The following is a 12,077-nucleotide window of genomic DNA, read 5'->3' as shown; positions in this document are numbered from 1 at the left end:
CTCTACAGCTTGTGGACGGCTGAATATACAGCAGTCACTGAGAAACTGAAGTAGTTTATGAGCCGACTGACAATGGGTGGTATGATGAGCAACTTCCACAGAAACAACGGCAGGTATTTTTGCATAGGCAGAGTGACATGACAAAAAAAACCCGTGAAGTGTGACCGCCATTTCAGAGCCCCCTCGTAGCTGTAGAAATGGTCTTTTAAGCCCAGTCTGCAGCCATTTGTGACTGTGTGTCATTGCTCGTCCCGGAGCAGCAAAGAAAACAGATCAATAAAGCATTTTGGAGAGGTCGAAGGTGAAACTGAACTACAGAGCAAATAAAGGAGTTGCACAATAGTTTTCTCAAGTCAAGGGCGGCGTTCTGAGCAAGGGATGAATGGTGCTAATTGCTTTGCCTCTTGGCGATCGATCCAGTGGGTTTTAATGGCAACGTGTGGAAATCAGGATGGATGGCACGGTCATCAGTCTGCTGGTGAATGTATAGCTGTCTTTCAGAATATGAAGTAAGTTGAGATGAAATGAATGAAACTGATTAAAAATGGGAAAATGAAAAAAACAAAACAATTAAGTCACTTAACGAACTCAATAATGATTTATGACCGATACAGACCCATGAATCACTGCCTGTGAATTCTCCTGTGGTGGATTTAAATGGTGAACAAAGTGAAACAAGAATGATTTTTGATATAATTGTGAGGTTAGAGTTGAGTAGATTAGTATTTAAGTAAAGTGATAAATTAATGAGCTATAAGTACAACATAACGATTATCAAACGATATCGGTTGCTCCCCTCAATTTCTTTCTTTATTATCGCTTGATGTCAGTTTGCTGTGTTCAAGTTGAACCAGGTGTATCTAAGTCGATCAGTGTTTGTGGGATCCATCTCATCATGTTGTTTGCTGATTTTTCAGGACGACTGGGGCTCGAGCGACTCGTCCAGTCGGAGCAGGGCACACAACTCCGATGACAAGGCTAATGGTCTGGAGACTTTACCACCAGGTAGGAGACCTGACGACCAGTCACACTAACACTTCACAGCCTCTCTGTCCAAATGACATAATTACAGGTTGAATTCAAAGTAGCAGAACCCCCCCCCAAAAATGACTTTAGTTTTGAACCTTGCGTCTCTGCGGCAGTACATTTTATTATATCACGTCAGAAACACTTCATCTTCTCTGAGGGTGAGATGAATATCACAGTTGGCTAATATGATAATTCCTTTGTGCAACAATACTGCCGTTTTTTCCCCCCGTTAAACCTTGACATATTATACAATCATGTTCCTGGAAACCTGTGGAGTTCCCCTTTCAGCCCTGCGAATGGAGGCATAGTCACAACATCACCGCAGTGTGTTTAAAGTGTTGAAGCGATTTATCAAGCATCCATCTCTTGTCATATTTGCGAGCAGGATATTTGACCAGGATGTTCTTTAGGCTCTGGACGCAGTTCTTCTTTTTTTTTTTTTATTGTTTGCAGTTGTGATTAAACCAAAGAGAACGGCAGGGCAAATACAGCCCAGCTGCAGAGCATGTGCGTGGCAGACACTGAACACCACAGTCATGTTTCCATAAAGTACATTCCCACATCATGTTCCAACAACCAAAACCATTTCCTGCTCAAAGTGCGGTAATACAGTGGCAGAACTTTTACTCCCAGCACATCACGAACATCTTTAATCTTAACGTAATCGGAGGCAGGGAGACGACAATGCGTCACAGGCAGCAGTGTGATTCTGACTTTAAAAAGGTTGAAGCTGATCGATGAGTCAAAGTAAATCAAAATAGCCAGAGAAACGTTATTTTTTGAATGTCCAGTGTAGAGAAGAGCAGAAAGGAACAGGAGTGTCTGAGCAGTGGTTTCTCATTCAGCTCTCATCATGAGCCAGACTCAAAGCAGCAGCAGCTGCTACCGCCGCCGCCCGTCCCTTTACAGGCCTGTGACCTGCGAATGATGAATACACACACTTATCTGATCCAGTAAAGGAAATGAAATCCAATTTGAATGTTGAAGCGAGGGCATTTCAACTTCAGGGTGACTTTATCCTCAAGACCACATAATGACAACAAGCACGGCACGAACGCGGGTCACAAAGACAAGACAAGGGAGACGGGGGAAGAAAGGAACAGGAGACCAGGGTAGAAAAAGAGAACCGCGATAAATAATGAAAATCGTACATGAATGGAGAGATGGATAATGAAGAGTTTTCTTCTGTTGCTCAGTACTTCGACCGGCTTGCTGCTTAAAAGCACTGAAACAATCCTGAAAAACAAAACTCGAGACCTTTTGTAGTTCAGCCATGGAATTAATTTGCACTCACAGCTTTGCTTGGAAGCGTATTTAGTTTAAAGTTGAAATCATGTCACCACACAGGTGACGGGGCATACGGCCATTTCCAGATTACCATCATTGTCACAACCGTCCATAACTAGATCGTAACAATCTGGAAGAACAATGTTTGCAGTTACCAGTCTGCCAGCTTCTTCCCATTGAGTGCCTGTTTACTTTTTACATGTTCATTATCTCATGGGTAAGAATTTGGCTCCAAGCTTGAGCACATGTGGCGAAGACGTCATCCTGGTCCAGTCCAACTGCTCTGAATACATGCAGGAGGAGAAACATCCTTTCTTACATCCTTACTTAACCTGGACCGAGTCGCTTTATCAGAGTGTTTCAGAGCTGTAAACAGTCTTAATTAATAAATACTGATTGAAGGTTATGTTGGTTTGTCCTCAACTGATGAAATCTTGTGATGATTAGTGAGCCCGCTGTGTTTAGAGGACAATCAGATGTGGCTGAAATTTCTCTCAGATATTCACTGTTTGTCCTCCCAGTGACAGCTGAAGATATGTTTTCTGGTTGTTCACGCCCTTATTTCTGTTAATGTCATATCTCCAAAACATCTCAAAGGAACCTTCTTTAACTATGGCACACAGAGGACGATGCATAATAAAATATGTCTTTAGGGATTATGTCCATACCTCCTACCAATGTTCACAGAGCTACTCTGAATTCTCATTTGTCACTTTTTTTTGTGCCGTTTCTCATGTAAGCATGCCCTTAATTTGTATCGCATTCTTTCATAATCACAACATTATATCCGATACATCTGAACAGACGTCGAGATCAGTTGCTGGTTTTCTGGTTTGGCACAGATATTCTGTTAGAAAGCAATTGTTCTAGTTTTATTTTACTTGGTACATAGTTATTTATCTGCTAAGGAGGTTAAAAATCCACAGTGGTTATTTGTCTGTTTGTCAGTGTGTCTGTTAACAAGATATCTTAAAAACTAATGAGCGGATCTTCGTGAAAATGGGAACACGGGTGCATTTTGATCAAAAGGAAGAGCCCGTTACATTTTGGTTGTGATCCAAAATTATGAAACTAAATATATGACGAAAAGGCAATTGATCTGGATGTGGAATATGTGTCATTTCCCCGTGTCCATGTCTGCCCTTGGCGGCGGTGAGGAATCTGTGATCGCTCTTGTTTGGTTTATATTGAGGAAAGAGTGAACAAAATCTGAACCTTGAATCTTTAGTTTGTTGAAACCCTGAGATAATGCAGTTAAAAGCTTATTTAAGTGATTGATTGATGACTATAGGTTACTCTTCTGGTTATTCGTCATTCATTATTGGTCAAATTTGAGGATATTTGAGATTCTTTTGAAATCTTCTAAAGGTTTACCACATTTTGAGAACTGAATGCAACGGAAATAATTCAATACAGATAGAATTTTTTAAAAGGTTTAAGTTTTACTACACATACCTTCTCAGAAGCATAAATCTCAACGGCATTGACACAATAATATATTTAAGTGAGAATGCGTAAAGTCCATTTAACCAAACTGTGTGTCTGAGCATGAAAGTTTGTGGGTTTATTTATGAGTTTTACCCTCCTGCTTTGTATGGAAGTTAAACTACATTAGATTGTATTTTATCCCGTCTTCTGGTGAAGAATCTTTCATCAATATTAGGAGGGAATAGATTAGCTGGGGACATGAAGACCTTGGTGGAGTGAAGCCCCTCGATCCCTGCTGGCTTTTTATGAAATTCAGGAATCGGGGAAAGAATAAAGCTGAATCAAAGTGAAATGCAGGATTTAAATTACATAAATAAAAATGGATGCATGTGCAGTCCTCTCTGTTGCAAGACGGTGGCTTCGTGGTTCACTTCAGACTTGACAACGTCGAGGGAGTCCCACAAAGCATTGCAACAAATAACCGCAACAACCAGTTAGAAGTGGGATAAAACGGTGACGAGAAGGTTCAAAGAGCTCTAATGGAAACCAACAGACCACAAAACTCACCAGCACGAGAACTAAGGACTAAAGCGAAAAGCCATCAGTGGACTAGATGGATATATCTGCAAAAGAAGTAGCTACTCATTTGAAAATGAGTAGCCCTGGTCAAAGAGAGGAAAATGAATCTGTTTTGTGGTCCATTTTTTACACAGTAAAGTGGACGATTGAAAGAAATACCCCCATTGAAGAACTTCAACAGGCTGAGCCGAAGACTCGCAAAGCAAAGCCGAACGTTAATTCCTCTGTATTAAATACTTGCCACGAAACGTAGAATATCACCAAGGACATCACACACTCTGACAGAGTGTCTCCAAGGCGGGCAGATCATTGCAAGCCTCTGCTAATTAACATGCCAGACACATTCACATGCTGTGCGTGACACGCACACGCACACGCACACACACACACGCACACACACACACACACACACACAGCTCGCCAGGCTCCGTTTCTCTCTCTGTCTGTTTGTCTATCTCTGCCTGTCATGCTCACGCTCATCTGTGCTCAGAGAGATGCCGTAATCTCACACAGCCATATGCTTAACACAAGTGATTAACATAGCAGCTGCACCCAGCTAATTAGCTGCATTATTATTGGTGTGTCTCCGTCTCAGTAGTCGGTGATAAACTGTGAAATTAAACAAGACAACTTTCACTGTTTAGTGCACAGTGATCTCACTAATTTTCGTCAAGAGACTTGATGTCCACGCAAGCACGTGTGGCGAGTCGACGATGTGCGTCGTCGACTCTTTTCATTTCTACTGATCAATTGAACCCTGTTCTCTCAGACTCCTATTTTAGACACATAAAGTGAATAAATGTGAAAATTTAGGCAATTTTTTTCCCCCTTTCCTCTCACTTGCATGATAAGATTGTTTTACGTTTTCTTGCTTTGCCAACATTGCCTCGCCCCGCCTTCGAAATTCTGCTCTGCATATATTCACAGACAAGCAGCATAAATTTCATGTCAGCTTGCCTCAGTGCCATGCTGCTGCCTCGTCAAGCAGCAGCTTGAAGCGGCCAGATTTCCTTCCTGTCAGTCGAGAAGACTTCTTGCATCAGCCAGGCTGCTGCCTACATTTCATATTCCCACTGATGTGTAATCCGCTTCACTCCTCAGACACACTTTTCGCCTTTTGTATAGGTTTCCACATCATCATTTTACTATACTCTACCTGGAAGTCGCATTTACAAAACGTATCTGAAAATAAAGCACAGATTTACAGTTTATTTTAATACGAGTGTTTGGGAGGTTATTTGTACATGTCTTTTGAATTTACTGGATTTGGAACGTGTTAAAAAGAGAGAGTTGCATTCAAGGCTGTATTCAAATGGTGCGTCCTCTCATTCTATTGGCTGTGTGTTATATACAGTGTGTTTGTGCCGTGTGTCTCCAGGTAAGGTGCGCTGGCAGGATTTTGACCAGGACCTGTACGTTGGAGCCACGGTGGTTCGGCCAGGCCAGGACCCGTACGCCAGGAACAAGTTCAACCAGGTGGAGAGTGACAAGCTGCGTATGGACCGAGCTGTGCCTGATACAAGACATGATCAGTATGTCATTAAAACACACAGACACACAAACGGCTGTCCCACTTAGCCTTACCACTGTATGAGTGATTGGTGAGCTTGTGTAGGTACAAGCAGTCCTGTGTCATTCGTCTGTTTGACTAATTGGTACCACATTAGATAAGATCTCTGGGGAAACTCCCTCCATTGTGGTCTCGCCGATGAAACAAGGAAGCAGCAGACACATTGCACGCTGTCTGCACCAGAGGTAGAAACGTGCCATTTGATGATGGCTGCTGATTGTTCCGCTTGTTTGAATGGACGAAAAGGCAAAAACGGATTGTGACGCGACATCGATCAAAATAACATTACGTGTCGGTAAAACGTTATTTTGCCCATTTTAATCCCGAGCCCACAATGTAAGTGCATGTGTGTTGGTGTAAAGCCGTCTTGACGCTGAGTGTTTCATTGAGCAATGAATGGGTCTTGTCACACGTCAGAGCTCCACTTCTCTCCCATTCGTCTTCTCACACCGCACTGTTTGCTTTACTAAAGCAGAAATACCTCGAAGTAAATTTGTGTGGAGTGTCCCTGCATTGAGGGCCACAAAAAAAAGCAGCAGGCGGCCTTGAGGTTGATTTACAACTCGACAATATTACTACTCCCCCCCCCCCCCATTCGTTTGGCTATAAATTATGTCTTCTGCTTGGTCTCTGTACAACAAAGAACATCTCATGTTATATTAATGCAGCAGCAATGGACATGATTTCAAGAGGTTTCTTGACTTGATCATGTATTACCTCATATATATTATATAATGAGTGAGCTGTGAGGTTTCAACTAATAAAAATGGATTCACACGGGTGCCTGTTATTTCTCAGGAGTTGACACCGTTTACTGGTCTGTAAATGTTTTTCTTCCAATTTTGTTTACCTTCATTGTAGCTTAATGTAAGTATCTAAATACAGTATAACACTTAAGTCTGACGAAAACTATTGATTAACTGCAAATAAGACGTATTCTAATCTCCGGTGTTGCAGCTTACATCGCAATCTGTTTTTTAAAGAAATCTAAAATACATTGTTCTCTTCAGTCAGTGGTTATTCTGTCCAGATACAGACTGAGAGTCGAACACTGTTCTTATAAAGGGAGTCATTTGGCGTCCCTGATATATCGACCTCACAACCTGGACAGTTGGAGCCATTAGCCTACTAAAGAGCAGGACTGTGTCTCCTATTGATCTGCTGTTCATGTGTCACACACAGTATTCAGCACCACATATTGGAAATTCCTCCCCCCTCCCCACCCAAAAAGCTGAAATAACAGTAGTTATTTTGAGAATATTAGCTTACCTGTTGTCTGTCTATTGAGGAGTGGGAAAGTCTGTGTTCTAGAGGGTTTGACAGATCTGCTGTACTGTTTGGTCCGCATAGGAGAGTGTCTCCACTTCATCCTTCTCTTATCACTTTTCTCATAGATTCTGTGTTTTAAGGTATTGGGTTTTAGTGTATTTATCAACGTGTGGCCACATGTGAAGTTGCAAACTAGTTTCTACACTGCTTGACCTTGGATGAAGATTTAGTCCCCCCCCCCCCCCAACATGTCAGATGACAATTTAAATTTAGAATTTTCTCGTCTTGTTTGCGGCTCCTCGCTCATTTAGTGTGCTTTCACTCAATTTCCTCACATTAAATCAGAGGCAGAATTTGTCTTTTTTGGACACGCACGCACTTATGCACACACAGCCTCATGGGATTTGTATTCTACAGACTGCAAACTGCAGATGTCAATTGCAGCTCCATCAGAGCATTACCACTTGTGTGTGCATGGGTGCGTGTTTTTCTGCAGCTCTTTCATGTTTGTGTTTATGTGTGTAACCCATTGTCATCGTGCGCTGAATCTTGTTTATTGCTTTGATGGATTCAGAGTCTTGTTTAGGCAGAGGGTTCGAGTTTGCAGCTCGGCTTGCACGTTCAGCCACATGCATATGCGTGTAGGGGGTGTTTGTGCATGTGTGTGAGCATCTATACACTGTCATTTTCCATTTTTCTGAAATCCCCCCCTCCTCCCCTAATTTGCATGATTTGTGTGTTGTTGTGCAGCTGTAGACATAAACAGTGGAAGTCAGACCTGCCAGCCTCCAGCGTCGTCATCACGTTCCACAATGAAGCTCGCTCTGCTTTGCTGCGTACTGTGGTCAGGTAGGTGAATGGTGTGTGTGCGCTAATTTGATTTTGCAAGCTTAATAATGGCCTCGGTTAATTTTAAAGTTTTTTTCTACAAACTCCCTCCTTTTCCTCTATTTAGTGTCCTCAAGAAAAGCCCTCCTCATTTAGTCAAAGAGATCATTCTGGTTGATGACTATAGTGATAACCGTGAGTACTGAGCACACATGCTATACACAATGGTGTCGCTGTGCAAACACAAATGGAATTCAGTGGGGGTTTTTTCTGTGTGCCTTCCAGCCGAGGATGGAGCTTTGCTGGGAAGGATTGAGAAAGTGCGCGTGTTAAGAAATGACCGCAGAGAAGGTAGATAGCTTGGAAACTTCAATGACGCATCCATACAAGACATTGACGGGTGTTCTGTGACATTGTGACGTTATATATATTTTTTCCTGGTGTCTTTCTTAAATAAGGGCTGATGCGTTCAAGGGTCCGTGGTGCAGATGCTGCCACTGCGCCCGTGCTCACCTTCCTGGACTCCCATTGTGAATGTAACGACCACTGGTTGGAGCCACTGCTGGAACGGGTGGCCGAGGTACAAAGCCACCATTTCAAAGGCACCAATTAATTGTGGGAGGAAACTGGTGTACCTGGGGATAAGCGCGCGCGCACACACACACACACACACACACACACACACACACACACACACACACACACACACACACACACACACACACACACACACACACACACACACACACACACACACACACACACACACACACACACACACGTGTGTGCAAACTGCAGACAGAAAGACCCAGGCTCACTGGAGATATTCTTGTTGGTGAGGTGAGAATGCTTCCCACTACAACACAGTCCTGCCATTTCAGATGGAATCAAACAAATTGTTAGAATGAACTGTACATTTGGTTTCTTGGTCGATGATCACAGTCAGATTTTCATTCTGATAGTTTCATTTTATTCAAGTAAAACAGTTTAAACCTCAGCTGAACTCCGCTGTGAATAAAGTCTTGAAGTGTTTCAGCGAGAACTTGGAAGGAACATTTTGACGGACCGTAATCTTAATTGAAAGTGGGACACATCGTGTAAAATCGAGTTGTTTTTTTTTTTTTTTTTTTTTTTAAATATTCATCTGATACAACTGAAAATAGTGAGATTATGCTTTTGATCCTCCCGAACGTGGTGTTTAGTCGTTCTCAAGTTGGTAAACGCCAGGAGCCAAATCTAAAGCATTTTGCTATCAGAGTAATTGACTTTGTGTTTTATTGCTTTCGCTGCACCTCTCAATAATAAATGAATCGGCGAAAAGGGAGCAAGAAAAAAGAAAATGCAAGCTTTGTGTGTGAAACATCACGTGGCATATAATTATGTTTTCAGTCAAAATATATAATGTCTCCTGGTTCATTTTGGTTTCACTCATTAAGATCACTATTTATGAGCAGCTTTGTGATGCGGCTTTGTCAGGTCCAGGTAAGGACGACACACGATTCTATTGAGTTCGATTGACAAATATGGTATAAAACCAAATAACCTAAGAATACAAGTCATTACATTTGATGGAAATATTTATATCTGCTTCGAATTTATACAACCATTGTAAAAGTCATCTGAAGAAAATATTTATTTCTGGGCAAAACTTCATGCTTTTCTTTTCCTATTCGTATTTAGCCAAAAAAACCTAAATAATTATGAAGTGTTGTTATTCTGTTCTTCTTTTTCAGGACAAGACCAGAGTAGTTTCTCCCATCATCGATGTCATCAACATGGACAACTTTCAGTACGTGGGAGCCTCAGCCGATCTGAAAGGAGGTAAAAAGCACAAACACACGCATCCGATATGCAATGCACAGGGTTGGGAAGGTTACTTGAAAACTGAGATTACTTTTTTTTTATGTACTGTAACGGATTACAGTAAAAAAAAAAAATTGTATCCTAATTAAGCAACACCGTTACAAGTAGTCCGTTACTACCCAACCCTGGCAATGCGCTATACATTTCATGAAATGAATATATGCTGTCATCCTCCAAGCAGCTGCTCAGTGTCAGCTGCAGTGCTCTATAAGCTGTATTTATTTTGCCTCGCGCTCAATTCACAAACGTGTCTGCCAAGTTTGTTTAGTTTTGCGACGAGATTCACTGCAGCTCAGTTCAATTTTGTTTACAAAGTCATCCCGCAGTGCTTAAACATATGATACTCAAGACCCGACGATTTTAAAAAAAAACTTACTCCCACTAAAATATGATGTAATATTTAGTTTAGATTAACCTTTGTGTTCTTGAGCTCGGTGAACCTTTATATTACAGTTATTGTGGCCACTCCAACTTTCACAGTACTCAGGAGAGATTGAATGTCACACATTTTCACTGTAACCTTCTGAATACATTGAAAAAAAGCACGTTGTAATATTGAACAACTGCCAAATCTGGAAAGTCAGTTATATATGGGAAATGGGGACAGAAGTCCGATAACTACGCTGTCACTTAATCCAACCTAATGCTCATAATTGGTGTGTTTGGCTCATCTGAGTGTGTTTTTGTCGGTAGGCTTCGACTGGAATTTGGTGTTCAAGTGGGACTACATGACTCTGGAGCAGAGACGAGCCAGGCAAGGCAACCCCATCGCCCCGATAAAGTAAGAGAGGATTTCAAACAAACTCTTGAGAATAACCTCATCAAAAGTCTCCCCTCCGTTTGTTTGCACACTGCTCACCGCTGCATACGCCTTGCCTCTTTTGTGTCCGCTGCCCAGGACCCCGATGATAGCAGGAGGTCTCTTTGTCATGGATAAGGAATACTTCGAGCAGCTGGGAAAGTACGACATGATGATGGATGTTTGGGGAGGAGAAAACCTGGGTAAGAGCAGCAAATTCAGTGGATATCGCAGGAGACTGACAGTGGTGAATGGGTGTCGGGGAAAGAAAGAACTATATGGTGACTCAAAGTCACAAAAATGAGAAGTAGCAGGTCAAGGAAAAATAACTTGTTTTAAAGAGAGGGGCACGGTCAGAAAACCTAGTTTAACTGCCGTGCATGGAAAGTGACAGGGGAGTTAAGTATTAACTAAAGACGACAGGAGGAAATGGCTTAGAATAGCCATTCAACCATTTGACCAGAAGTTCCAGTGTTCTGTTCCATCATCTTTATACATGGAATTAACTGGTGGATGTAGCCAGTCTAGATTGTCTCCTCTTTCAATGCCTACATCACGCATCTTCTTCCTGGGACATCATATAGCTGACAGACATAACAATAAAAAAAATTTCCAAGCTGCCAAATCATGTTATCTTCCCTAAAATTGTAGCTTCTTAAACAGAATGAAACTGTCCCTTCCTTCCCTCTTGAAGCTTTGGGCTTTGAAAGTAAAGCGACAGATTCCTGCCCACTCATGATGTTTCCACTCTCCTGTGAGATTTGGTGCCACAGTACCATCTTGGACACGTCTCTCTCGCGGCAGCATGAGATCATCCGCCTTTCTGTGCCAGAGAGATTTGGTTGTCTTATCCTTGCAGGCAGCCTTCCTCAAGTACAGTCGAGTTTTGGAAAATTACAGTTGCAATGTGATAATGAGTAGAGTCGGCCCTGGGAGAAAGTAACTGCAGTGTGTACAATGGGGATGATGTGCAAACAGGACAATGACATAATTGCAGACGCGTCTCCCTGATGCTTATGTCTGAATTCAGCAGGGACTAAACAACTGACAGTGATTCACGCTCATCTCGCGGCCCGACAGCGTATCCAAACTCGACTGACAGTTCAGACACGAGTTTCCTCGTGTCCTCGGCGCTAATTCACATGCTGACAATGGCGGAGGAGCAATCTGACGGCATCAATTTTGCTGCAAACATTCATCAAAGACAGACATCGTGAATGAACTTAACTGCTGGGGACTACAAGTGTTCCTATAATCTGCCGGGGATAATTGGGTAACATGTTTTTATTCCCGTCCCCTGTGTATTACAGAGATCTCGTTCCGTGTGTGGCAGTGCGGGGGAAGCCTGGAGATCATCCCCTGCAGCAGGGTAGGCCACGTCTTCAGGAAGCAACATCCCTATACCTTCCCTGGGGGCAGCGGGAC

General features: G+C 42.4%; 1 protein-coding gene across 1 annotated transcript in view; it reads left to right on the top strand.

Moving 5' to 3' along the window:
* Positions 1-12,077, top strand: part of galnt2 (UDP-N-acetyl-alpha-D-galactosamine:polypeptide N-acetylgalactosaminyltransferase 2) — a 54,451-nt gene that overhangs the window by 30,243 nt on the left and 12,131 nt on the right. The window contains exons 2-11 of the mRNA XM_080495990.1: positions 918-1,005; positions 5,702-5,855; positions 7,913-8,011; positions 8,118-8,185; positions 8,276-8,341; positions 8,449-8,570; positions 9,724-9,811; positions 10,547-10,634; positions 10,752-10,855; positions 11,963-12,077. The exon at positions 11,963-12,077 is cut by the window's right edge and continues 12 nt beyond it. Coding sequence (XP_080352116.1) covers positions 918-1,005; positions 5,702-5,855; positions 7,913-8,011; positions 8,118-8,185; positions 8,276-8,341; positions 8,449-8,570; positions 9,724-9,811; positions 10,547-10,634; positions 10,752-10,855; positions 11,963-12,077 — 992 coding nt within the window. The remainder of the gene's footprint in view (positions 1-917; positions 1,006-5,701; positions 5,856-7,912; positions 8,012-8,117; positions 8,186-8,275; positions 8,342-8,448; positions 8,571-9,723; positions 9,812-10,546; positions 10,635-10,751; positions 10,856-11,962) is intronic.

Source organism: Blennius ocellaris (genome assembly GCF_963422515.1).
Source record: "Blennius ocellaris genome assembly, chromosome: 1".
Classification (NCBI taxonomy): Eukaryota; Metazoa; Chordata; class Actinopteri; order Blenniiformes; family Blenniidae; genus Blennius; species Blennius ocellaris.
This window is presented reverse-complemented; position numbering and strand designations above follow the sequence as displayed.